Genomic DNA, 27,411 nt, shown 5'->3' with positions numbered 1-27,411 from the left:
TCCTGGATGTACAGAATCAGGATTCAGTGTGTGTGTGTGTGTGTGTGTGTGTGTGTGTGTAGGTAGGTATAGGATTCTCTTTTCAAACTAAGTTAACCGGAGCCTGTAGTATATATCGAGCAATGGAAGTTAACTGTCTAGATGGGTGGTGAGGGGACTTTGCAGACAGGATGGGAGTGTGAAATGAAGTTCCCCTTGCTTTGCCCCTGGGCAACCACTCAGGTACCAGTTTGAAAACCATCCTTGCATTGTTTAGTCAGCAGAGGTTTGGGGTGGAAAAGGTGCTCTTTTACTTAGAAGAGCTAAGGGCCTGCCGTGACCAGAGGCAGAGCAAAGCCCAGGGAGGGCATCAGACCACATGGGCCGAGCAGGAGCCCCAGGGAGCCATGACCTTGTGCTGTGACTGTGCCTCATGTACCAGCATGTATGGGGGTGTGCGTGGCGGGGGCGGGGGTTGCTTCCTGGACTAACAATCCAGGAAATCAGTGTGTTTTTGTTGTTCTACATGCTGGTGATGGGCTTTCTTTTTCTTTTTGCTTTTTTCTTGATCGGTGCATTCTCTCCCCTTCTCACCAAAGGAAAGTACTTGTCTTCCAAGTGCACTGCCGCCTCGGAGAGCGTCTGTCTGCCTTGTGGCCCGGACGAATACCTGGACACCTGGAACGAAGAAGACAAATGCTTGCTGCATAAAGTGTGTGACACAGGTGAGGCTGGCCCACAGCACATCAGTGGGATGTGTGAACAAGTGATATTTTTAGATATAACACACTGTCCCTTTTGGAGGGTGTAGGGAAAAGTGTTGATCATGGGCCCCCCAAAAGAATGTGCTGCTGATCCTGGAAGCTCTAGGTTAAAATTCCTCATTTACAACTCTTGTTCTGGAAGATGTCTGTGTTGCCATTAATCATGGAACAAATCTTATAATTGGCAAGCTATGTCCTCAGTGTTTCCTGGAGTGTTGTGCTATTAACATGCCAGGGCATGAAGGAAATCCTCCAACACCCTCTGTGTTCTTGTAGGCTGCAAATGATCAAACAAGCCCTAGATTGATAAAGTTTAATAATAAGACGTGCATCTCCTATATACATGGGAGGGACCCAACTTGACTGAGCACATTGCCACCTGGCTTTAGGTGCCATCTTAAAGAACTTAGCAAACATAGTATGAGGAGAAAGGGAAAGCTGTGAGGGGCTTACGCAGGAAGGCACAGTAAGCAAACATGCAGATATACATTTTGCTTTCCTCACTGGAAAAAAAGAGATTAGTTCTTCCGATACAGTGAGGACAAGGCCAGAACAGAGAGGTTTACATATAAATATCTTTTTTTTAAAGATTTATTTATTTATTTATACAAGCACTGGGTACAGTCAGAAGCATGGGAGGGTGAGAGAATTCACCAGAGCCAGAGCAGGGAACAGAACAGGCAGACTGATGAAGTACACTGCTGAGGGAAGCAGCGGGCGGCAGGAGAGGTCTGTCCAGCCATGCGGGACCCTCGCCAGCAGCCGGAGATCGAACCGGCGCTGCAGAGGCTGCGGGCAGCTTCACAGCCCAGCGCTCAACCGCTGAGCCACTGGAGAGGCCCATAAATATCTTTTTTTTTTTCAAAAGCAACTGCCACCTAGCCTTTTGAGCCCCCTGCATGAAATCAATGTCTTCTTAAAATGATGTCTTTTGGGGTGGCAGATTTTTGCTTCCCTGCCTGATCTTCATTAAAGCCACGATAAGCCCATTTTAGAGATGAAGAAACCAGGACTGAGGTTCCCTTCTGTCATATTTTTCCTTTTTCCATAAAGCGTGTGTGTTGAAGAAGCCACGTAGTTAGTCCCGTGGAGTTTCCACAGCCTGTACTTGGCTGCTTGCATTCCCTCGGTGTCTTTAACACATTCTTCTGTCTCATATATTTCCTCTGAGGTGGTTGGTAGATCTAGAAGACTGATAGATTCTGCTTTGGTTTTTTGTTGCTTTATTTTGTTTTATTTTTGGCAGATAATCAGAGCCGTACAATGCAGTAGGTCAGGGATTAGATCACAAGATGCTTATCTCACTTGGTGCTTCTAGTAGCTGCTGATGATCGTGCCCTAAATCCACTTTCATGAGGTGCCACTGACAGTGATGTTCTTCTATGGTCCTTCATTTATTTGCTGGATTGCTTTATAAAGAGAACCTTCCCCCATCAACTCTGTTACCGCGAAGTGCAGGATATCCAGGGAAGGCAGAACGAATGCTTGCATCTTTGCTTTCCATGTTTTGAAACAATGACTTGATCACCAAGTATGGCCAAAGGGTTTGTATGAATATGATGACCCCCTGAATTGAGATGAACTCCATTTAATGCAGCTACTAATTTTACTGGTGCTCAGTCAGTCACATGGGTCCCAAGTTCCCTGAGTCTTGATACCACTCCTGACACCTTTAAGAGCTTGCTGGCCTCCAGGCTCATCTTGGGACACTTCCTGCCCTTCACCTGGAACCAGACAGTTCTCCAAGGATCTGTGATTGCTTTTAGCAGAACTTCTGATTGCATGACATTAGGCCGGCAGTTAAGGCAGCTCATTGCCACTAGACTGAACCCTGTTTGTTCCCCTCTCCCCGGGGAAAGAACTAGGGCATAAGTATATTTTACTACCATAATTTTGCAACTATTTCCAAGACAAGTGGCAGGTTTGGGCAAGAGAAGGGAACATGGAAACTCCACTGAGCCGAAGCATCTGATCAAGTCTTTTTTCTTTCCCACTGCTCAGTAATGACCTTGACTCACAGCTGTCCCTTGGAAATACAGACTCATTCTCTCTACTGCCAACATTGATTAATGCCCCAAACCTGGTGCATGAAGACATTTTAAAATATGTCAATATTGTTCATTCCCACACGAGCTGATATTCATTAACATGTGGGTGGGACCTGGAATTAGAACTTTCCAAGAAGTGACATGAGTGTGGTGTGTGCCGGTTCAGGGATATCGTCCTGATGCTGCCAAGCTGACCTGGGCTTCGAGAATGGACAGGGGAGGGAGTGGAGCTTGTTTCTCCAGTTCACCATGCTGGTCTGAACAGGGATAGGAATCGTGTCCTCCCTGCTGGCTCTGAGACCCAGAGGAGGATCAGGCATCAGGGTGCGTATTCCTCACCCCCGGGAACTCTGTCCCATGCAGGTCAGGCTGCCACCGCAGACCAAGTGGCCTGAACGACAGTAGTTTCTCCTAGTCCTGGAGGCCAGATGTCCAAGGTCAGGGGCTCAACACAGTTGGGTTCTTGGTAAGAGCCTCTTCCCTGTTTCAAGGGAGGTACTTTCTTGTTCTGTTCTCACATGGGAGAGAACACAGAAAGGAAGCAAGCTCTGTGTCTGTTCCTGTAAGGTCACTAACCCCATTCCTGGGGGCCCCGACCTCATGACCCAATCACCTCCCCAGACCCCCATCTCCTTATAGCATCACTGTGGGGGTTGGGATCGCAACCTATGAATTTTGAGGGGACACAAACATCATCCATAGCAAACTCCTGAAAGCACTGAGGGGTATAGAGCTCAAGGGCCACTGATAATCCAGGTAGGGTGAGACCCCAAAGGGTTAAATGGCCCATTTTAAATATTATCGTGTGCATTGTGTGTGTGTGTGTGTGATTGCACCTGATCCTTGTGATTCACAGAATTTGCATTCTTTAGAGTCACCTCAAACACTGGACTAGAAAATACTGAGCCACTGGTCTCAGGGAAATACTGGATGAGGTTCCCGGAGCCACTGCTCACCATGTTTTTATCAACCATCAATAGCTGTGGGGCATTTCTGTGTAAAAGCACCTTATTTAATAACTATTTTGATTCATTAACACTGAAGCAGGCACCCAGCGGCTCTGGAACTCAGGCCTGAGCCAAGTCTGCCTAGCACACAGCTCCTTGTTAGGCACACAGAACCTTCTCGAGCTTGGGAAATGCAGGAGGCTCTCAAGGACTGGGCTTGCATTGCAAAGAGTGAAACATCACTGAAAGCACAAAACAGAGCATGAAATGCACCATAAAAAGGGAACTTGCTTCCTGTCTGACAGCTGACACAGAAGGCAGACATCACCTTATCTGACCTCTGGGACCCAGCATGTCCCCGGTGGGGTGTCCTACCCATGCCCCAGAGGGCTGCAAAGCAGGAGTGTTGGTTGTGTTGGTGATTAAGTTTGGGTGAGCAGGCAGAATTGCAAATATCACAGACACACATACCTCTAGTCCACAAACACTGGAAAGAGCAGATTTGAGGTCAGAAGGAGAACCCCGTGCTGTGTTGTGAGATTAGAGACTAGTGACAGACGTGGGGGCCCAAGTGTGTGGGGAGAGATTCATGTCCTCACTGTACTTTCCCCACCTAATTACACAGTGACACCCCTTTTTTGTGACTGAATAATTCTGTGGCCCTGTAGGGTCCCAAGATGAACCCCAAATCTCCTGAAATCCTATTAGGTGCAATCTAGCATTCATGTTAAGAATATTTATCCCATTTGGGGGCCTCCCTGGTGGCACAAGGGGTTAAGCACCGCACTGTGAAGCAATCCCCAGCCTCTGCAGCACGAGTTCGATCCCTTTCAGGTCAGGGAGCTGCCCACGTGGAGCAGCAGACCTCTCCTGTCTTGCCCACTGCTCCCCTCAGCAGTGTATTTCATTAGTCTGCCTGTTCTGCTCCCCACTCTGTCTCTGGTGAATCCTCTCACCTCCCACACCTCTGGCCTGTACCCCAGCTCTTGTGTGCAAAAATAAATAAATCTTTAAAAAAAAAAAAGAATATTTATCCCGCTTGAATGGACTAAGAAGAAGGTGCGAAGTCTAGTTGGCATTATCCAAAACAGCCAATCACCAGGAATTTACTCTTCCTGCTAACTTGAAAATTGCCTTTAAAAAAAAATCCCACAAGACTTAATTGTTGGGGGGCGGGGGGAACCTTCTGGGACGCTTAGTGCCAGCACAGGAAGTGTGAGGGGAACTTGGAGTTCTTGACACCTAGTGTCTGGATGGATGATTCATCCCTTGGAGCGCTGCGCACCCCTGGGAGGTTCGGGGGGGGGGGGGGGTTGGGGGGGGCGGAGGGGTGTTGGGCTTCCCCAGCCTCCCTTCTGCTGCTCTCTCCCGCAGGCAAGGCCCTGGTGGCGGTGGAGCCCGGCAACCGGACGGCCCCCCGGCGCTGCGCCTGCACCTTGGGGTACCACTGGAGCCGGGACTGCGACTGCTGCCGCCGCAACACCGAGTGCGCGCCCGGCTTCGGCGCCCAGCGCCCGGGTACGGCGGGACACCCCGACACCCAGCCGCCCTTGCTGTGTTCTCTGCGGCCGCCAGGTGGCGCTGGAGGAGCTTGAGGGCCCCCGAGATTGGGGTCCGGTTCACCACCTAGTGGGGTGGGCGGGGAGGGGTTGAAACCTTAGGGTCCCCACTGACAGGGCAGCTCAGCCCGCAAGGCGGGGGTCCTCAAACCTTCTTTAACATGCACAGCCCCCACCCTGGGAGAATATGGAAAAATCGTGCACCCCCTGACTTAGTTTTAGGTTGACATCTACAATTTTTTATGATAAATTTTAAGAGTTGCTGAGATCTCAGTTTCCGGGGAATTATAACCGCAGTCACATTTTGTAAATGTTCTATGGGCTCTGAACACCAAAGCACCTTCATCCCCATCAGCATCCACTTGGAAGCGCTCATCCGTCTCCTGCGCGCTGCGGCTGCAAATGCTCACAAGGGCTAATCGCCTTCACCTGTCAGAAATTTTGCATCCTTTTCTTTGATTTGTGTTCAGTTCACCTGCCCCACAGATTTTATCCTAATGTGTTTTTATGCTTGGAGGGCTTGAGGCACCTTTTCATACTCTTTTACAGAAAAAATAAAAATTGCACCTATTGGAAATCTTAATTTTTAAACCATGTCCTGTGCCTCAAGGTCTTAAGAGGTAAAGACATGTCTTCTAGACTGAGTTGTCACTGCAGCTATTCTCACACGGTTGGTCAAAATGAACATATTATGTTTTGCTCTATTATAATTATCGAAGCAGAAGGATTTGAAGTTCATGAGTGGGATTTTTTTTTGATAAGAGAAAAAGCCATACAGAAATTCACATGACCTGTACCTGCTATGTACGTGGGAGAGACTCAGCGTGACTAAATCATTTATCCATGTGTAGGGGCAGGATGGGCCACTGAGCAGGTTTTCTGATCCAGCAGGTGGGTAAAGGAGGACAGTCCTGGAGTCCTCGCTGGCTTTTTGCAGGCTTTTATTGCGGTTTACCAGGTACACAGCAGGCAGGGGTAATGGGGGGCCCGGAGGCTGGCAGGCCTCCCAGCCCCCAGCAAGTCTTCACTCTTTCTGGGCTCTCCGACCTTCTCTCTGCTTCTCTAGTTCTTCTCTCTGCTGGTGTCCCCGTGACGCCGCCCTTAAAAGCCCAGTCTTAGCCCAGGTGAATCCCATCTACCTATGCCCACACCCCACTCCAGGTGCCCGCCATCAGGCATGCGTTCAGGACTGCAGGGTTCCATCATCTATCCTAATAGTGGGAGGGCAGAAAAGCTTGATACTTTTACCTTACCCTACACCCTGGTTAAATATTACTTATTGCAGAAATGCAACAGAGTGAACATCACTTCTGTTTCCTCTAAGTGCTGCGAAACTTGTTCACCTGAGTAGCTGAAATGTCAAGGAAGGACATCAGTTATGGATGTCACAACTCTCCCCCAGCACCTCAAGTTATGTGTCCAGATCACATGGTGTGACCTCAAAATTGGTAGTAAGCTATCAGATAATCATTTTGACTTTAATATATGCAGATGTATTCCAAAGCAGGCATTTCAAGACATAAAACAAATGATCATTTATACCTATGAATCTGTCACTTAAAGACCTCTTGGTTTAACCAAAACACTTGGACAGGGTCTGGAAAATTAAAATATTATTTATTTCAATTCATACTGAGGACAGTGTCCATCACAGCATCTAAAAGAGCTCAATCAGTCTTTGTCACCTAATGCTGTGACTGCACCAGTCGAGTGTTCTCTTGGCAAAAGTCTGACTTGGTTTTTTAATGATTGAAGTAAGTCTCCCCCTGCTGGCCAGCTCCCTTCCCCATTCTGATGCTAAGACTGACAAGCCCCAGGGCCTTTGCACAGGTTTGTCATCTGCTCCACGGAGGTGTTGCTCCCTTTCCTGCCTCTCTTCTGGTCTCTGACCTGCCTGCTCTGTCCCTTGGGGGTGGTACATTCTTTGGCAGTAGGTGGAGGCAGGAGGGGATGATGTGGAGGTAGGAAAATATACTACCTGGCAGTGTATTTGAATTCAGAACAACTCAGTCTAGTCCTACTGCCCCCTCTGTATTATCACCCAGTGCCCTTCATAGCTAGGAAGCCCGAGGCTGTGCTAAGTCTGGTTGCAGGTTCTCTGCAATCACCAATATTCCTGTGTGTTGCTGGGTTCGGCATCTCCAAGGTTTGGCACCATGTGGCAGGATTTGCGTGGGTGAAAAATGTGCCTTCTGCTGTAAAGTGGGAGAAGCAGGATTGTGAAGGGGGAGGGGCTGAAGACCTGCAGGGGCTGCTGGGGGAGGGCAGTGTTCTCAGAGGAGATGTGGGCACACGTGTGGAAAGCCAGGCCCTTGCAGCTGGAGTGCCTCGTGGCCCTTGCAAAGTCTCTTTGTTTTTAAGGGCTGCTCTTGTCGAGTGTGCTTCCGTGGAGCTGTCTGAATGAATGTGAGTGACTAGTTTTGTTGACATCATTTCAAGGAAAATCAAATGGCAAGATTGGGGAGGGGGCTACTCACCAAGGCAATGGCAGAACTCAAGAATGTACTTGATTTTGAACAGAGAAATGTAGTGTTTTGCTCATAAAGATAAATCCCACATGTGCTACTAATGTCAAGAGTAACTTGTAGTTTGGGCACCAGCCATTTGTCAGGTTATGAGATCACCCAGAAGCCAGTGTTCTTTTTTATTGGAATGGCCAAAGGTTCACCCCGTGCTGAACACGGCAAAGGTAACAGACATGGGAAATCACAATAAAGTAGTCTATGAAGACTGAGCGCACTGAAGAATGGGTCCTAGCTAGGCTCAAGTCCTGCTTTCAGCATGGATTGAGCCAGGGCATCAAAATCCACCCCCCCCCACTTGTATTTGTGTTAATAGTTTTAATAGTTTTACCAGAACACAGCCACATCCACCTTTTTTTTTTTTTAATATTGTCTCTCACTGCTTTTGTGCTTTCAATAGTTGTAGCAGAAATCAGAATTTTCACAAAGATATTTACTGGGTGGTCCTTTATAGGAAAAGTTTGCTACCATCGCTTGGTTGAAAAGAGACTCAAATTGTTTTATCCCCTTTGGGGAAGGGGTTGTGTTTGGTTTCGTTTGAGAAAATGTTGTTATCACCCCAGTACTTGGAGATTTGAGGATTTGAGTGATGAAATTAAGCTGGTCAGAAGGAGTCGGGATAAAACGTTTCCCGAGAAAGAGGTTAAAGGAATGCCACTGTCTGTAGATGCAGGCTGACAGAGGTCCTGCAGCTGCAAGGGGAGAGCAGGAGGGTGCAGGGTTAAAACTAGCCATCAGCAGGCTCCCTGCTGGAGAGCAAGATGTTAGTGGCCTGTGAAGGGTCGGCACCAGAGGGCTGGACCTCAGTGACCCGGGCAAGAGGCCTGACATAGAGCCAGTCTGTCTGAACCTGCTGCTGGGGTCCGCACAGGAGCCCCCAAAGCTTGTGGAGCTGAAGCAAGCAGCCCCAGGGGGAGGGCGGGGCAGGGTGGCTCCTGACTTCCCCTCACTCTAGAACATCATCCTGGCCGATCTCTAAGTGTCCTCCTTGTTTCTCTGTGTTTCTTTTGTCTGTTTTTTTGACAGTGCAGCTTGACAAGGACACGGTATGCCAGCCCTGCCTTGCAGGCCACTTCTCAGATGCCTTCTCATCCACAGAAGAATGCAAACCCTGGACCAAGTAAGTGATGACAAAAGAGCGAATGTGGCTTCCCATGTTCAAAACGTGACAGTCTGACTGCAGCAGGGGGGCGTAAGCCAGGCCATCAGCTCTTCAGCCTGAACGCGACAGGCGCTTTGTTTCACTTTTTAGATTCAGTCGTCTGAGGCCTTTGACTTCAGTGGCTGCTTTTTTTCCTTTTTCAAGCTGTAATTTATTGAAAATTACTTATGATATTTATTACTGTTCATTCACCACTCTTTTCCTGGCTTCCCAACATCACTGGCTTATTTCGTGTGTGTGTGTGTGTGTGTGTGTGTGTGTGATGAATGGGCATATAGAATCATTTATATAAATGTTTGCACACTGTAAACACATTTATATAAATGTATATATATTTGCACACTGTAAATCATTTATATAAATGCTTGCACACTGTAAACACATTGTTTTTCCCCATAGTAAATCTTGAAGGGGGCTCCTTCCATATTAGTTCACTTACATCTTGGTGGCTTTTCATAGCCGTGCAGTCATCCATTGTAGAGATGCACCATCATTCATGTAGTAAGTTCCCCATGGATAGTTGTTTAGGTGGTTTCCAGTCTTCTGCAGTTATAGACAATTTTGCAATGACTCACCTCACATTTTATTGTCCTCCACTGCTCCACACATGCATGTATCGATGGCCATTGGGGTCATTCCACTGCATGCTTGTTGAATACTGAGTGTCAGTGTAATGATTCTTTCAGTTCCTGACATATTACTCCTCATCAAATATTTGTTTTCTGTTCTACTTGCCCAAGTTTTTTGTTGAAAAGATTTTCTGAGTTTTCACCGTGGAAAGAGCAGTCATCAGAAGTTATCACGGCAGTGGAAGCATTTGGAATCTTCTTTACTGAAGATGCCCATCCACTCCCAGAGAGGTCCTTAGGGAGCCCCCATGGCTGTGTCTGCTTATTCTCTTGCCTGCCTGCACCATTTTCTGCTCTTTTTTTTTTAAAGAGTTATTTTATTTTTATTTATTTATTTATTTTATTTATTTATACAAGCACTAGGTACAGTCAGAAGCGCAGGAGGGTGAGAGAATTCACCAGAGCCAGAGCAGGGAGCAGAGCAGGCAGAAGGACCGAAGTACACTGCTGAGGGGAGCAGCGGGCAGCAGGAGAGGTCTGCATGCCATGTGGGACCCTCCTCCGGTTGCCGGGGAGCAACACTGCAGAGGCTGCGGGCAGCTTCGCAACCCAGCGCTCGACCGCTGCGCCACTGGGGAGGCCCCATTTTCTGCTCTTTATGGGAGGCCCTGGCACTGCAAATGTCCAAGAAGACCAAAGTTCTTCTCCAGAAGGATCTAGCAATCTAGTGGAATAGGGGTCTTTGTAGTTCTTTAAAAGACAAGAATACAGGGCCTCCCTGGTGGTGCAAGGGGTTAAATGTCAGCACTATGAAGCTCTCTGAAGCCACTGCAGCACAAGTTCCATCCCTGGTCAGGGAGCTGACTCACATGGCACAGCAGACCTCTCTTGTATCCCTGCTGCTCCCCTCAGCAGTGTATTCCAGTCAATCCACCTGTTCTGCTACCCACTCTGTCTATGGTGAATAATCTCACCCCCTATACACCCACAACACTCTGGCCTATACCCCAGCTCTTGTATACATAAATAAATAAAATAAATCTTTTTTTAAAAAGACAAGACTACAAGCCAAAGTACTTAAGCCCCTTCCTGCCCACAGCTGCACGACCCTTGGAGGCTCCGTAGCTCATCCTGGAACGGATAAGTCAGACGTCATGTGCAGCTCTTCTCTGCCATCCAGGAAACCGCCAAATGGTATGTTTAAAAGAGTGGGTTGGTTAGTCGATGAGCCCAAGTCCAGGTAGCTCTTCTAGATGCCACCTGAATCACACCTCACCTGGGGGCTCATTTTCCCTTTTCAACTCATCCTGTCCATGGTCAGCACATTGTCATCAGTGTCTTAATTCCAGTTTGTTGTTCCCTTGATTTTTCCTCCTAAGCTGGGATGGAGAACTGATATATTCATATATGCAAAAAAAGAAAAAGTAGAGTTGGACACATAAGTCAAAATGCCCACACAGGCTGCAATGGTAGAAGTCCTGATGAGGGGGTCTCTGAGGGATTTTGGTCACCAGCCAGCATTAGCAACTTGATAGAATATATCTATTTATGGGACATTTGGTAGATCAGATGAGCCTTTGGTCCAGTTTCAGAGGTTAGCAGAAAGTCGATAGTTACTGGTGAGGGCTGTTTCCTCTGGTGAGTGAGATGGTGTGAGGTGGGCCCAGATCTCCTAGGAGATGACAAGAGAGTCTGGAGTGAGGCCAGAGAACTGCAGCCACAGAGCAAGGACACGGCACTCATGAGCTTTAACGAGAAACCAAGGGTGTAGACATTTTAGGAAACAGCAGGACATGACTGGGTGTGGACATGGGATTAGACAATCAGAGCAGCATTTTTAAAAGCCCCTTTTAAAAGTAACATTAAAAGTAACTGAGGTAGGGCCTCCCCTGGTGGCGCAGGCAGTTGAGCGCAGTGCTGTGAAACTGTCTGCAGCCTCTGCAGCGCTGGTTCAATGCTGGCTGGCAGGCGAGAGTCCCACATTGCGCAGCAGACCTCTCCTGTCTCACCCGCTGCTCCCCTCAGCAGTGTATTTTGTCACTCTGCCTGTTCTGTTCCCCACTCTGTCTCTGGTGAATCCTCTCACCCTCCCACGCATCTGGCTTGTACTCCAGTTCTTGTATAAATAAATAAATCTTTAAAAAGAAAAGTAACTGAGGTAATAAAAAAATTATATTTAATAAGAAAGAAGGAAAGAAAATACAAGGAACTAGTTCACATAAACCAAGAGTTAAGATGACAAAGGTCCTAGGGATGCCATGATGAGGGGGGTGAAGGAAAACACAGAGCTCACACTGTGTGGATGGGGCCCTTCTTGGTGGGTGTGGTTCTGGGTTAGGACCAGGACACCCACAGCCTGGAGCAGTCATGGTGGGGGCTTCCTTTCGCCCCAGAGGCTGTCCATGTGGAAAGCTTGAGGTGTTTCGTCAGGAAGCACAGACAGATGGCAAGGCTGTGTAAACATGAAATGGATTGTTCCAAAGGAGAAACATTGACATGGGGTCCCGGGCTGACCTAACCCGGAGAGATGCAGGAGAGCAGGATGTAAGCAGGACAGACCCACTGTCAGGCCAGGAACCCTCCCTCCCCTATTCCAGGCCAACATCCTTGACCGTGGGGTTTGCTTTAAAGGCTTTTTCTTGTATACTTTAAGGGTACAATAAACTGGGGCCTCCCTGGTGGTGTAGGGGTTAAAGACACAGTGCTATTAAGCTATAGCCAGCCCCTGCAGCACGAGTTCAATCCCTGGCCAGGGAGCTGACCCATATGGCACAGCAGACCTCTCCTGTCTCCCCGCTGCTCCCCTCAGCAGTGTATTTCAGTCAGTCTGCCTGTTCTGTTCCCCTCTCTGTCTCTGGTGAATCCTCTTACCACCCCACACCTCGGGCTTGTACCCCAGTTCTTGTATGCATAAATAAATAAAAATAAATCTTTTTTTAAAAAAGAGTACAATGTACTAATCTTTAATGTCATTTTTTTCTCATTTTCTTCCAAAACAGAACCCCAGATCTACTTGCCGGGTTTAATCATCCTGCTTCTCTTCACATCTGTGGCAGTGGTTGCTGCCGTCATCTTTGGTGTTTACTACCGGAAAAAAGGGAAGGCACTCACAGGTATTGTGAACACTGGTGAAGATTAATCTTAATGAAAATAAGTGCATTCCTAGTGACGTACTTCAGAAGATCTGTATCTCCCCTCACGGGTAAGGCTGAGTCCTGCAGGGACAGTCAGCTTTAGGGCAGCGATGGCAGGACACTGCCCAGCCATGGGGTCAGCCAGTGCCTCCCAGGGTTGGAGACAGGAGCTGAGATCTGAATGACTTGGAGTGAACAACGGAACAGAAAGTTGGAAGCTGTGTGAGACGAAACTGGAGAGGGAGGCCTGGCCCATGGTGCACCCTGCAGGCAGGCCTGGCTGCAGTCTTTGCTCTGTACCTTTTGCAAAGGGAAGTAAAAAACCACTCAGCTGCATTTCAGGTAGACAAAAAACTGGGGACTGCAGCTGGCATGGCTTCGGATACCCCAGTGTAGAGGACCTTTGCAATAATCCAGGAGAGAGATTATCACAGCAGCTCTGAATAAGTTTTAACTCTGTGTACAAATACTGTAGGACCATTTGCGATTATTTAGTACTATTCCTACAAGAAAAGTGCTGCTACTCTCCTTTCACTGCAGCAACTTTATTTTTTTATGTAATTCACAATGATAGACAAAGAACAAGAAAATGATGATGCTGGTGATATCAATAACTGATAAGTATTTAATAGCCATTATGTGCCAGCACTGCTGTGTACATTTTATGTTTCACATGTGCTAATTAAATCTCAGCAACACTGTAAGGTGGGCCCTATTGTTTCTTCATTTTTGGGGGAGGGATTTTTTTAAAAAGATTTATTTATACGAGAACTGGGATACAGGCCAGATGTGCAGGAGGGCGAGAGGATTCACCAGAGACGGAGCAGGGAACAGAACAGGCAGACTGACGAAATACACTGCTGAGGGGAGCAGCGGGCGGCATTTCTCACATGCTGCGCCATGTGAGATCCTCGCCGGCCGGCGGGGATCAAACTCGCTCTGCAGAGGCTGCGGACAGCTTCGCAGTGCGGTGCTCAACTGCCTGCACCACCAGGAAGGCCCTGTTGTTTCTTCATTTTATGATGAGACTGAGACTCAAAAATTAAAAGGACAGAGTCACATGATAACTATCATTAGCCATTATGATGAACTGTGGGCAATGAATTGATGACCTCCCAATGTTGTCTCTATAAAAAGTCAACATGAAATTTTCATTGGAGGTAGAAAATCTATTAAACTCACATCTTTTTCTTCCCATACAATACTTTGCTAGTCTCTGGTAGTCAAAGAAAAATTGTTGAAGGAATGTGGTCATCTGTAGCTATTTTAGTGACTCTCCAGTCCCTGATTTACCAATGGAACATTAGCGGGTCGTACTTTGTTTGGCAGTTAAAAATGTAAGTAAATGTCTTTTAAAGCATTTTCTTAATTTTTCCCCAGAATTATATTTTTGTGATTTTGATCTTTCAGGATTGTGATTTTCAGGATTTTAAACTTTAGGGATTTTGATCTTGGGATTTCAGCATTCAGGATTATGCCATTGGGGACTTTCGGGATTACCGTTGGCACCAATTTTACTTTCATTAGAAAGTTCTGCTTTCGATAGGAATGACATGTCTTCATAAAATTAAATTGGTTGATTTTCTTTTAAGTGTTTTCACCCTTAGGAACTCTCAGCTAAATGCTTAGAGGTGGTTGTGCTTAAAGATAATATTGAACCGACGAAGTGGTCATGGATACTGAGAACTAGGAAATAGTCTGAAGGCTTTCTCCCTGCTTTGTTTTTCTAGCTAATTTGTGGCACTGGGTCAATGAGGCATGTGGTCGCCTACGAGGAAACAAGGTAACTTTAAAAGTTTTATAGCCCTCCTTTAACTGCTTTGAAGAACTTGGCTGTTGTCAGTCAACTAACTGACAGAGAAAGGGGTACATCCTTAGGCCGAGAGCACCCCAATCGCTGTATTGACTTTAACAGAATCACTCCAGCCCAAGCCAGTGCTCATTCTAAATGCCTGTTTTCTTCCCATTTGCACATATATTATTTATATCGTATTTTAGCACCCATCATGACTGCCTAGCATAGATTCCTAGGAGGCAAGAGTTACCATTTTCCTTTACTCAGTAGTTATTTTGGTACCTTTACTTTAATGTAATTTCAAAATTACAGAAAAGCAGTGATGGTTAGTACACAGAATTCCACATATCCTGACTGAGGTCCTCTGGCTGTTTATACTTTGTCTCCTGCTCTAGGATTCGCTTTCTCTTGGGATGTGTACACATATGTACGGAGGTTTGTTTCTAAACCCATTTTAGAGTGAATGGCAGACGTGATACTCCCACCCCCTTAAATACTTGGGTGTGAATTTCTCAAGAACAAGAACATTCTTCTATATAATCATAGTTCAGTTATCAAAATTAAGAAATTTCAGTGGTATGATCCAATTCACTTTCATATTAAAATGACATTAATTATTCCCATTATGTTCCTTAGATCTCCTTTCTTGGTATAAAAATATATCCGTTTTCTTTTTTTTTTTTTCCCTAAGATTTATTTATTTATTTATACAAGCACTGGGCACAGTCAGAAGCACGGGAGGGTGAGAGAACTCACCAGAGTCAGAGCGGAGAGCAGAGCAGGCAGAGTGATGAAGCACACTGCTGAGGGGAGCAGCGGGCGGCAGGAGGGGTCTAGAACTGGCGCTGCAGAGGCTATGGGCAGCCTCGCAGCCCAGCGCTCAACCACTGCTCCACCAGAGGGCCCAAAATATATCTGTTTTCAACCATGAGCTCACACTGACTCCTCACACCAGTCTCCACCTCACAGGATTATTCTAGTCTTGTTCTTTTTCCTCATTGAGTCTTCTCGCTCTGACATTAGATACCTGGCTCTTGCTGTTCATGTATTTACTCCTTGTTTGATTCCAGCACACACAGAAAGTCATTTCAAATCACTGAACCATAGCACAGCAAGGGAAAAGCCCTAAGGAGAGTTCAGTATTTTATATACTTTTTAAAAACTTAGGTTGAGAGTCACCAGAATCCTAAGTTACTCGAGTTAGCGCTTCATGCACTCGTGTCAGATGCAGTCGGATGCTCCTGTTCCGCTGCTGCCTGCTTCAGGGCTCCCCCCACTCAGAAATGCCACATGCCACAAATTTCCCTGGCAAATGTTCCACCTTGTATGGTGGGGACGAGGCTGTATACACTATTTTCAGCGGGTTTAGCACAACTGTGTTCTACTAACTCTGGTGCCGATGGGTTCCATCAGCAGGAGTCCTCGGCCCGCAGCTGCAGCCACACTCAGGTGGAAGCCTCGAGTCCACGTGAATTTTGTGATGGCGTCCTACTGCTGACTCTGAAAGAGAAGATATTTTCTGAAGATATGTGCTGTCCAGATGGTGCTGGTGTCTGCGGGGATGCCAGCGCGGGCAGTGGACCCTGTGCCCAGAGCGAAGATTCCAGGATGCTCACTTTGGTCAGCGAGACAGAGGGGGACCCCTTCAGGCAGATGCCCATGGAAGATGAATACATGGACAGGCCCACCCAGGCCCCAGACTCCTTCCTGCTCCTCACTCAGCCTGGAAGCAGGTCCACGCCCCCTTTCTTGGAGCCCCTAGAGGTGGGAGAGAATGACAGTTTGAGCCACTGCTTCACCGGGACAGAGAACACAGTGGATTCTGGAAGCTGCACCTTCATGGAACCCGTGAGCAGGACTGACTGGCCCCCTGTGACCTCCGAAAAGTACTTGCAAAAAGAGGTGGAGCATGGTGGCCACCCACACTGGACAGCCAGCCCCAGCTCTGCAGACGACTGTGCAGGCTGCGGGCACCCTCCGGGGGCAGAGCAGACACCCTTCCTGGGGGCCCCCCAGAGTGGACCCTTGCCCCAGTGCGCCCATGGCATGGGCCTTCCGTCTGTAGAAGCCGCTGATGGGGCCTCGCCAGGAGGCTTGCCCATGGATGGCGCGGACGGCAGTCACCCTGGCTCAGGGAGGGGAGGCCCTGGGCCTGGAAGCCCCTCTGGGGACCAGCCACCTGCATCTGGTAAGCGACTCTCCTACTCTCTCCCTTCTGCTCTCAGAGGTCTGTTCTCATGTGGTGTTTGGGGCAGGCCTCTACCCCATGAGAAAAAAGGGAGTGAAAATTCAGCTTGAGCATTTTCCCGTGATAAATCTCTTGTCAGGATGGGTTTTATTTCTAGGTAGATGTTGAGTTTGGGGATGGTGCCCCCTGCCCTGGTGCCTCGTCTTCTGCCCCTGGGGCTTTCTAGTCCTTTATGCCTGGCCTGTGGCCCTTTGCATTCTGCCTCCTCAGAGTGGGTGACCTCAAACCCCATCATTGGGCTCCCTGAGACAGAGCCAACACTCGCCTCGGACTGACAGAGCCAGCCATCCCCTCAGATTTCTGACATTTCTTTTTTCAGTCACTGGGTCTCTTAAATCTCTCTCAAGAAGGCTTCAATAAATTTCAGGAGGTCAGGCAAAATTGTTTAGTTAATCCTTAATTAATTAATATTTATTGAGCGTAGCATGTTGGTTCTATACCAAATTAATGATGCAGTAAAACTGCCCTTTAATGCTTTATGTGAGAAGCCCTGTTTATAAGCACTGCGAGTAATATATCCACGGAGCCGGGAGAGTCATTTTACAATTTAAAATCCTTATAGAGATTTATCACTGCACCACTGCTTGAGCATGAATAGCCCACTAATTATGATATTAGAACTTTCCTGGCAAGGGTAAAACAGCCTCTTTTATTATGTGGTTTCAAGGAGCTTAGCACCCATGGTGGAGGCTGCCTCTGGCTGGGGGATGGTTGCCCATGGAGGCGTGATCTCTTTGGGATCTTGTGAAAGCTGTAGACACTCTTTCCAGAAGGACGCATATACAGATACGTACTAGAGGCCTCACAGAATCCTCCCACCCTCAAAAAAAATTCATTCATGGACACCCCCACTCCTGCGAGGTGCTTTTTCTTTTCCTCTCCTGCCTCCTCATTCAGACCCACTAGGGCGTGAGCGGTTGACGCAGCTTCTGTGTCCTAAACACAGAGACACCTTGGCCTCCTGCTATTGGGGCTCCTGGCTCATCTGGCAGAACAAGTATTTAATCTGTTTTCCAACATTTTGGTGGGTTTACAGCTTTGATACAGGTTCACTCATGCGGACAGTGTGGGTTCTCATATGGAAAGGAGACAGGTGTCAAAGAACTGATGTGATGACCTCCAAATCTTCGAGAAGATGTTAGGGCATCCCCGAGACTGCACGTGTGGCTCCTGTGCATTTGCTTTACTTGTTTTCTTTTCTAGCTGTCAATGTTCTTCCCGCTGGTCAGAGGGACCCACGGATGCTAGATTTGGGGGCTGTGGGGAGTGGGGGCCGGGTCTCACGTGGCGGTGAGTGTGTCTTGGCCCTAACGAGGGGAGACAGGTTCTTCCGTGGGCGACACCAGGAAGGTGTGATCAGCCGTTCTTGAAAGAACAGCATTGGCCAAATTTAACGAGATTTTTTTCTTAGTATCATGAAACCAAAGTGAGATCTCTCCTCTAAGGAGTTCAACAGTGCCCTCGACTGGTTTTCATTACCTTTTATTTCTCCAGCACTAAACATCTAGGCATGGAGGACAGGGGGAAAGTGTGTCATCAACTAAGTGGTGTTAATTTGCAAGAAGTTTACACTGCTTTTTCTGTCTCTGACTGGTGCTGAGCCATGCAAAACATCCGCGGAGGCCGCCACAAGTGGGCCAAATTCACTTTCTCCTGAGGAGAAGCAGCAGCCAGACTGATTCTTGAGGCTGTGCTGTTCCCTCCATAATTACTTGTACGTGAACAGGCCTTCTGGTTTTTGGTCAAAATAACACTTTCTCATTATTGCTTCTTTTTATTATTTTTTTTGGGGGGGGGGAGAGAGAAATCAAATGTTTTTATTTTGTGTGTGTGTATTCTTTTTTTTAATTTTTTTAATTAATATTTTATTTTATATAATTCTTAAATCATTTTTCACTTTTGCACAATGTATGCATTTTCATTTTGGTAATATTCCCCATACAATTGCACCCCCCCTTATTTTTTTTTAAATAATAAATTTTATTTTTATATTCCCCATACAATTGCAACCCCCTCATTCTGACCCCAATCCCTCCCCTCCCGCCACCCACCCCCCAAAAGTGTCTCTGGTTCATAGTTTTTTGTTGATTTTGATTTTCACTTTCTTATAGTTATTCATTTTCCTGGTCCCTTATTTAAGTTTTCTAGATTCCTGCTATGAGTGAGACCATCCGGTATATTGCTTCTTTTTAATTGTCATCGTTCATGTTCCATGAAATGTGTGAAAGAGGATGGTGCTTGGGTGAAACAGAGATCCAGATCCCATTTGATCTAAAATCCACGGGGCTCAGGCCTGCAGGAAATGGCCTTTTTATCAGCTCTTGGAGCTTTCTATGTGGTGTGTTTTTTATTTTGACTGTTTGTTTTTTAATGTGCACCCAAATCAATTGGTTTCTGGAGAAGCAATGGTTGGACCATCCTCAGTAGGGACGTGTCTCCATTGCATTCAGAATCCTTTTGAAGAGAATGATGGTTCTTCAATCAACACCACAGGTGTCCTTTCAAATTCAGTATGTTGAGGTTATTTTAGCCATGTGTGGCTCTTAAAAAATAGTGAGAATGATTGGCAAACAAAGACCAGTGAGCGAGGAAACACACTGTTAGTTCTGTCTTACATGACCATGTCTTCAGTGATTATCCTGATGCCATGAGAGCGGTTCCCTTGGTTACAAGCCCTTTTGCCCTGGGGTTCGAGAATTCTCGCTGCGTCTAGAGAACTGTATCATGTGGCAGAGAGAACAGCTTCTTATAATTAATGTGTCTATAGTTGGCTAGTGACTTGCTTTTGGCTCCTGAAATCACTTGTTTGGATCAGCTACTTCTGAGCTGGAAAGTTGTCTATTTATAGGGTTCGCAATAATTCCCAGTGAACACTAGCTCCACGTTTGTTTCTCTGTCAAATCTTTCTTGAGGGTCCACTGAGCCAGGGAAGGAAAGCTTGGAAAACAAGTAGAGAATGCGCTGCATGAAAAGAGTAATTTGAGAAGACAAGGCCTTCCTGCTGTTCATAAGTCACTCGCCCACCTGCATTGATCAAGGCCAACCCTGTGCAGGGGAACAGCCCTCACTTTCATGCTTCTGCACCATTAATGTGCTTCCCTGCCATCCCCTTTTCCAGACACCCAGTTCTTCCCATCCTTCAAGTCCCAGCTCAGATGCCACTCTCTGACCCAGAGATGGGCAGGGGCGCTACACGTGCTTCCAGAGCATCCTGGCGTCTTCCTCACAGAGTCCAGCACCCTCGCACATTCATCAGCAACCCGCCTCTAGGTGGCCATGGCCAGTCAGGAGGACCGTGCACGACCTTCCCCACTCCTGATCTGCCCTGGCCACTCCCAAGGTGGCTTAGTCACAGCATGTTAAGTGGATAAATGTCCATCTATTCATTCATTCAGTCAGTCCTGAGTAACGAGAGAATGTGACTCCTACGTCCCTGTCAGCCTAGCTCACTCTCGGCCTCCCACGTCAGTCTCTTAAGGGAGCTTTAAGGAGCTGGGGACGTTAGCTATCCAGGGGACAGGAGGCAGAGATGGCAGAAGGACAGGCGAGCAGACCCATCCAAGTGGTCAGATCACCCAGTTCAGTGCCTGGGAGCCACTGGAGGATGAAGGCGCCCGCCTGCCCTCCACCTCAGTCTCCCGTCCTGGGTCCCACTATCTTTCTTGATATGATCTTTCTGACTTTCCCTCCTGCAGGGACAGGGTTTCCTACCCCATTTTTGTTCTGTCCTCCCAGCCACAGCTCCCGGGGGCAGTGCAAGTCCTCTATCATTGCCCTCTCCCCCGCTGGGATGCCATCCGTGGAGGTGTGTTGCACTTTTAGCTAAGTATTGTGAGGCGGGGATGGACCCTAGGCCTAGCTCTGTGGGGGCAAAATGGCATTTCGTGTTTGGTAGCGATATTCAGTAGTAATTGGTGCGGGAAGCCTGTGCGTGGTTTCAAGCTGTAGGAAACTGGCGTTTAGTCTGTGCGCTTTCATTTCGTCCTCCTCTGTTCTGGAGCGGCCCATTTGGAAGGGTTTCATTTGCTCGCCACTCTCGTGGACTGTCAGGCATGATTCAGAGTGGAACTGTTAAACGCTGCTTCCCTTACTTGTCACTATAGACCCAGTTTCTTCCAAACGTCTAGAACAGAGCTTGCATTTCCATAAAGAGGAAAATCACATGAGAAGCATACGGGGTAAATATATAAGGTTTTGTTTTTTTAATTCCAAAAGAGCCCAGTGTAGCCTGGGTAGATGAGTGTATGTGTGTATATTTTTAGTTCTGTTCCTTGGAAGAAAATCTACATGACAATCGGGTGGTATTATTTGCTAAAGTTCTTGTGATTTAATATTCATACATTTTGCATTTTAATCAACATAGTAAGCTTTTGAGAAGAAAACTGTACATTATGGTGCTTAAAAATGTAGATTCTGCTTGGGACTGATTTCTTAAAATGAAGCTTGTCCTCCCCGCCCGAGAAATAGTCTCCATGGTGTCCACTACATAAAGCGAAGTATAAACATCTTTCTGATTGTGACAGGACACTTCATTTGCTCTTTGTTTCTGTTACTATAAATGCTATTTTTATTTTTTTTTCAAAGGTAAGTTGATATTTATTTATTTATTTATTTCTAGATTTATTTATTTATTTATTTATGCAAGCACTGGGTACAGTCAGAAGCCTGGGAGGGTGAGAGAATTCACCAGAGCCAGAGCGGGGAGCAGAGCAGGCAGACTGATGAAGTACACTGCTGAGGGGAGCAGCGGGAGGCAGGAGAGGTCTGCATGCCATGTGGGACCCTCCTCCGTTGGCCAGGGTGCAGCCGGGGATCGAATCGATGCTGCAGAGGCTGCGGGCAGCTTCGCAACCCAGCGCTCAACCACTGTGCCACCAGGGAGGCCCTATAAATGCTATTTTTAAAGCCTCAACTTCTCTGAAAATTTTTCTGTAGTTAAGTCATTAAACATGAAGCTAACTACCCCATTTTAAATGTTAGAAACTTCAGATTTTCCAGTTTAACACAATTCCTGTATCACCCTGGCTCGCAAACCATTCTTTTAGGTAGCCTTCAAGACAGTTCCATCAGCTGCCTTGTGTCCAAAGAGGACTAGGCCTGCTTGACATTCTGAAGGTTCCCCTTGGATCAGTGATACTACCTCTTGTTACCCGGTGCTGGCTAAGTGCTCCTGGTATGCTGTCTTCTCACAGAAATCCTGTAGCGCAGGCTCCTCTTCCGGGACCACCTAGCTAGTGAGCAACAAAGCAGGGACCCCGTATGTGATCGTGACGCGTGTACCTTACACCACTGCGCTGCCTCCCCTTGAACGGGAACCAGTGATACTGGTTTTGTTTATTGTGCCTCAGAGAACCCTCAGTGTTCCAGCACTGGGTGTTCTGACCGGGTAAAGGGCAGCAGCCAGGCCAGTCCAAGGTTGCACAGGCAAGGACACTAGGGTCTGAGACGGGATGATGGCCACCTTGACCTGAGTCCTCTCTTCTGCAACTGTCTCGGGACAGTTTTCACTATCCCCAATTCTTGCGAAATCCTTTCTTTCATGTGCCTCCACCTCATCCTTTTTTTTTTGCAAATGAAGCAAATTTAAAACAAATGCTGGGGTCAGCCTGTTAGGATAAAACTCAGAAAGGCTGTTGAGGGAAATGGCCAGTGATGGCTTTGTATTCCAAGAGGTCTGTGGACGTGGTGCCTGTCCAAGCCTGGAGTCTTTTTTAGGCATCTTGGATAAGTCACCCCCCCCCACAGCCCCTCCCTTACCAGCTACTGACAAGAGAGGGGCCCCCCAGCAGCGGGCAGCCTGGGGCTTCCTTGGCACTCACTGGAAAGAATTAGCCCATCAGGCAAATGTCTCAAGTGAAGAAACCATGGCAACCACGCAACACCTTCGTACCTGATGATGCAGCTGGCCGACCTGTGCCCTGTTCATTCACCATCCCAGCCTTGTGCTCTCAGGTCACTGCATAAAGTTACAGTTGCATGTTAAAGCTCTTCTGCTCTGAAAGGGTGAAGGCAAACTTTAAGGAATTACTGTTTATCAACAAGGACAATGCAGGACTGAAGCCACTTACAGGATCAGAACAATGCCACCTTGTTCTCCACTTTCATCTACTCCAAGGTAACCACTTGATTTACATAGTGAAAAGAGATGCCAGAGGTTTAGTGTGGAAGTATCTAGATGAGTGCTCTAACCAGACTTAGTGGTGAATTATTTCAGCAAAGAAAATGAAAGTTGGCTAGATTTCTAGAGGTAAGGGCCCTGTAAGTCTTCAAGAAATGTCGAGATCCTCCAAGAAGACAGGGCTGGAAAGATGACCTCACTGCTCAGTTCATTTCTCAAATCTGTGTCCTTGGGCATTCCCTGGCCCACGACTGGTCATGCCATCATGGACGCTGTGACTAATTCTTTGCTATTTTCCAAGCATTTCAAACGCAGCATCTCACCTGACCTTATGCCATCCTGCCAGTGTGCACACATTCATTCGGCCAACACATTTATCATACACTGCTTTGTGTGGCTGCCCCCGCCAGGTCAGCAGGACTTGAAAATCGATGCCCATTTCTTTTTTTTTTAAGATTTATTTTTATTTATTCATGCATACAAGAACTGGGGTGCAGGCCAGAGGTGCTGGGGGCAAGAGGATTCACCAGAGACAGAGTGGGGAGAACAGGTGGATCTACTGAAATACACTGCTGAGGGGAGCAGCAGGTGAGACGGGAGAGGTCGGCTGACCCTGTGCATCAGCTCCCTGGCTGGGGATCAAACTCAGGCCGCAGCGGCTGCTGATAGGTTGATAGCGCTGAGACTTAACCCCTGTACCACCAGGAAGTCGATGCCCGTTTCTTATGTGAACAGACTGAGACCTGGAGACTCGTTAGATGTGGAAAGTGGGAGCTAGTGGGGGCGACTCAGGACCCTGCCCTTCCTCTGACACCCCGTACCCAGGCAGCCACTGAAACCACCATTCCTTTAGTCACTGCACACCTTGGCACATCAGGGACCAAAACACCAGAATGATGTTTGTGTTACTAGATGACACAGGTGAGTCTGCACGAAGACAGCGTAGGGAGGGGAGCCTGTTAGTCTTTGTCCTTGAAGCGCTGTTAGTAGAGAAAGCAAACCTGAAGCCCACTGCCTGCATGGAGGGTGTACTTGGCCAACCTGGGCGATGGGTCTATGACTCTTCTCACTGCAGTGGGTGCTCTTCATCTGTCACCACTCTACCCACAGATTAGCCCACAGGCCCCTTCCCCTCTGTCACTGACCGCAGCCCCCTCACACTGATTGCTTACAACTGAAGGAGCTTTCTAGAATGCCGTGGCCCATCAGCGCAGAATGGCTGCGCTACCAAACTCTGTGGGTGTTCCCAGTCCTGTGTGAGCTGATCGTGTAAGTTAAAACTTTAACTGTTAGGTTAACTGGTAAAAAATGAGGGCGATAACCATGAGAATTGTTCCTAGGAAAATTTAAATGCTTGGGGATGATTCAAAGAATGACTAAAATTTCTTTGCTACTGAAGTTGAGGTGGGCGAGACAATGTGGAAGAGTGAGGGACCTAACTCCAGAAGGATTCTGTACGCAGACTGCTAGCAGGTGGCTTGGCTCTCCTTCCACTTTATTTTTTTTATTAATTAATTTATTTATACAAGCACTGGGTACAGTCAGAAGCGCGGGAGGGTGAGAGAATTCACCAGAGCCAGAGCGGAGAGCAGAGCAGGCAGAAGGACCGAAGTACACTAATGAGGGGAGCAGCGGGCGGCAGGAGAGGTCTGCGCGCCATGTGGGACCCTCACCTGGTGGCTGGGCATCAAACTGGCGCTGCAGAGGCTGCGGGCAGCTTCGCAGCCCAGCGCTCAACCGCTGCGCCACCAGGGAGGTCCTCTCCTTCCACTTTAAAGAAACCAAAACCAGACGGTAGACGAAGCATGGAATGAAATTAACGTAAAAATTCAACACAGAATCTTATGTGCAAGGTGATGACACACACACAAAATGGGTTTTACTTGAGCTCAGGTAAATCACAGATTCTGACAAGAAGGTAAACAACAGATTCTTAATCATTGGTTGGAATATAACATTTTTTAATGATGGAGAAATCAAAAGCATGACAAACAGTACATCTCCAGGTGAAGAAGGGGTAAAGTTAAAGTCAGAACTTTGGACCAGTCTAGTCTTCTGGATGAACCCCATGGGTGGAGGGAAGGTCCCCCAAGGAATTTCCTGTACACTGTTGGTATTTTAGACCATTTAAGACATGGCTTTTATGTTTGGGGGAAATGTCTGTGTGGAGTGGTGACAGAAAATCTGATGTGTGTGAATTATAACTAAGCGTGGGTCAAGAGAGAGAAGAAAAACGACAGGGAAGTTAATGAAGTTCACCTGCCCTGGTTAGACTAAAAGATTTTGTGAGGCGTTAAGTGTTGGGATACTTCTGGATCGGTTTGGTTGGAGGCACTTATTTCCACTTGGGGAGTTCCCAGAACATCAGAAGCAGATGGTGCTCTATTTAAAATAAAAGGATAGGGCCTCCCCGGTGGCGCAGTGGTTGAGCGCTGGGTTGCAAAGCTGCCCGCAGCCTCTGTGGCGCCGGTTCGATGCCCGACTGCTCCTCAGAGGGTCCCACATGGCGCGCAGACCTCTCCTGCCGCCCGCTGCTCCCCTCAGCAGTGCACTTTGGTCCCTCTGCCTGCTCTGCTCCCCGCTCTGGCTCTGGTGAATTCTCTCACCCTCCCGTGCTTCTGACTGTACCCAGTACTTGTATAAACCAACCAAACAAATAAATAAATACATGCCTCTATAAAATAAATAAATAAATCTTAAAGGGGGGGAGAGTCATAAAAGACAATTAGTTTCCACCTAAATCTTTCCCAGACATGCACCTTTAAAAAATAAATAAAATAAAATAAAAAATAAAATGAAAGGATAATAAGAGGTAGCCGGCGGCTTCTGAACATTTGTTGAACTTTCTACTGGTTTTTCAAAAGGCTGGCTAGCTCCAGGACTGACTGGGAAAAACACAGTGAGGCTAAATAAGACATTTATTGGGGGGTTTAGATTTAGAAATTGGGGAGCACAAACTCAGACTCAACCCAAATTGTGTTCCTGGGATTTTTAAGGATGTTTCGAAGGAAAACATGGGGGTGAAGGATAGAATTGACTGGGACTAGCATTGGGTATAGATTATATAGCTTAAAACTCACTTTTAGTCAAACTGGACTTGTTTACGGAGAGAAATAAAAGGGGGGGGGGAGATCTTTGCACGGTCCTGAAATGACCTTGTGTGGCTGGTTCTCACCAGTCAGGAAATACTTAGTTTTCAGTCAGAAGTTGAGTAAGATGGCGCCTTGGGCACAGCACGGGGCTGCTTTAGTCGGCTGTGAACATCTTTTTCACTCCAGCCTCCCGCGAAGAGTGGTGCCAGAGCGTCCTGGAGACAGCACAGCCCTCTGGGTTCACAAGGAAAGTGTCTGTAGGACTGATTCGGGCTTTTTTCCATTTCAGCCTTCTGACTCTTTTTTTCCGGAGTTAAATAAAAAAAAAAGAAAAAATGTTGAGAAAATGGACTCACCTCTGCCAAATACTGTGCAGGGGCGGCCTGGGCCCTGCGGGGCTGCGCTGGCAGGCCCTCCCCCAAGGCAGGTGAAGAGATGTGAGGCTGGGGAGCTCAGGCTGAGCCGAGGTCCCCGCCAGGGCCCGTGGCAACCACCCTGGGGCCTCCCTCGTGCCCTGCGTGCGCCCCTGGCTGCCTGGGCCGGGCTGCAGGCTGGGCTGGGGCCTCTCTTCGCTGCGCCTGATTTTGTCCAGTAACCTGCAGTCCTGCAGGGGTTGGGGGTGCGCCGGGGGTGGGGGGGTGCCCCCGCCCGTCTGCCTGAGCCCAGCCGGCAGCCCACACAACCGGCCCCTGGTCTAGCTTCTAGCATCGCTTCTCTAGGCTCTTTCTGCCCCCTTGCACCCTCCTCTGCCTCTGTCAGGTCTGGTGAAACGACAAAGGAGCGACCAGGCGGGTCCTTCAGGAGCTGGTCAGTGGAGAGGGGTAGCCGGGCCGCGAGGGGACTGGGCGCCAGCGCCCCTGTATCCAGGGGGAAACTTCCTCTCACAAGACCGCGTTCTCCCCGGGAGCGGGTGACTCACCTGTGCGTGTTCTCTCTTCCTCCCCTGCAGGAAATGTGACTGGAAACAGTAACTCCACGTTTATTTCCAGCGGGCAGGTGATGAACTTCAAGGGCGACATCATCGTGGTCTATGTCAGCCAGAACTCGCAGGAGGGGCCGGCGGGCGGCGGCGCCGGGGAGCCGGCGGGCCGCCCGGTGCAGGAGGAGAGCCCGCCCTGCTGCGCCTCGTTCGCGGGCCTGGGGCCGCGCTTCGCGGAGGAGCGGCCCGGCCCGGGGCAGCAGGAGTGCGGCGCCCCGGGGCCCGACAAGGCGTCGCGGCCGGTGCAGGAGCAGGGCGAGCCCGGGGCGCGGCGCTGAGCGGCCGGAACCCGCAGTGCGGCCGGGCGACCCCCTCGCCGCGGACCAGGCCGCCCCGCGCGGGCCCCGTCGGGCGGCGCGTCCACCTGGCGCACCTGCGGCGCACCTGCGCGGGGCGGGGCGGGGCTCGCGCACCTGCGGCGGGGCGGGGCGGGGCTCCACGCGTCTGGGCGGGGCCGGGACGAGGAGGTACCCCCCGATCTACCCCCAATCTACA

The 27,411-nt window shown here is 48.3% G+C and overlaps 1 protein-coding gene across 1 annotated transcript in view; it reads left to right on the top strand.

Moving 5' to 3' along the window:
* Positions 1-27,194, top strand: part of TNFRSF11A (TNF receptor superfamily member 11a) — a 51,905-nt gene extending 24,711 nt beyond the window's left edge. The window contains exons 3-10 of the mRNA XM_054694628.1: positions 579-704; positions 5,113-5,256; positions 8,846-8,939; positions 10,650-10,744; positions 12,550-12,663; positions 14,415-14,467; positions 15,896-16,667; positions 26,887-27,194. Of these exons, the coding sequence (XP_054550603.1) occupies positions 579-704; positions 5,113-5,256; positions 8,846-8,939; positions 10,650-10,744; positions 12,550-12,663; positions 14,415-14,467; positions 15,896-16,667; positions 26,887-27,194 (1,706 nt within the window). The remainder of the gene's footprint in view (positions 1-578; positions 705-5,112; positions 5,257-8,845; positions 8,940-10,649; positions 10,745-12,549; positions 12,664-14,414; positions 14,468-15,895; positions 16,668-26,886) is intronic.
* Positions 27,195-27,411: the final 217 nt, after the last annotated feature.

Source organism: Talpa occidentalis, unplaced genomic scaffold (assembly GCF_014898055.3).
Source record: "Talpa occidentalis isolate TD23 unplaced genomic scaffold, MPIMG_talOcc4v2.1 talOcc4.13, whole genome shotgun sequence".
Taxonomy (NCBI): Eukaryota; Metazoa; Chordata; class Mammalia; order Eulipotyphla; family Talpidae; genus Talpa; species Talpa occidentalis.
The sequence above is the reverse complement of the archived record's forward strand: the minus strand, read 5'-3'. Positions and strand labels throughout refer to the sequence as shown.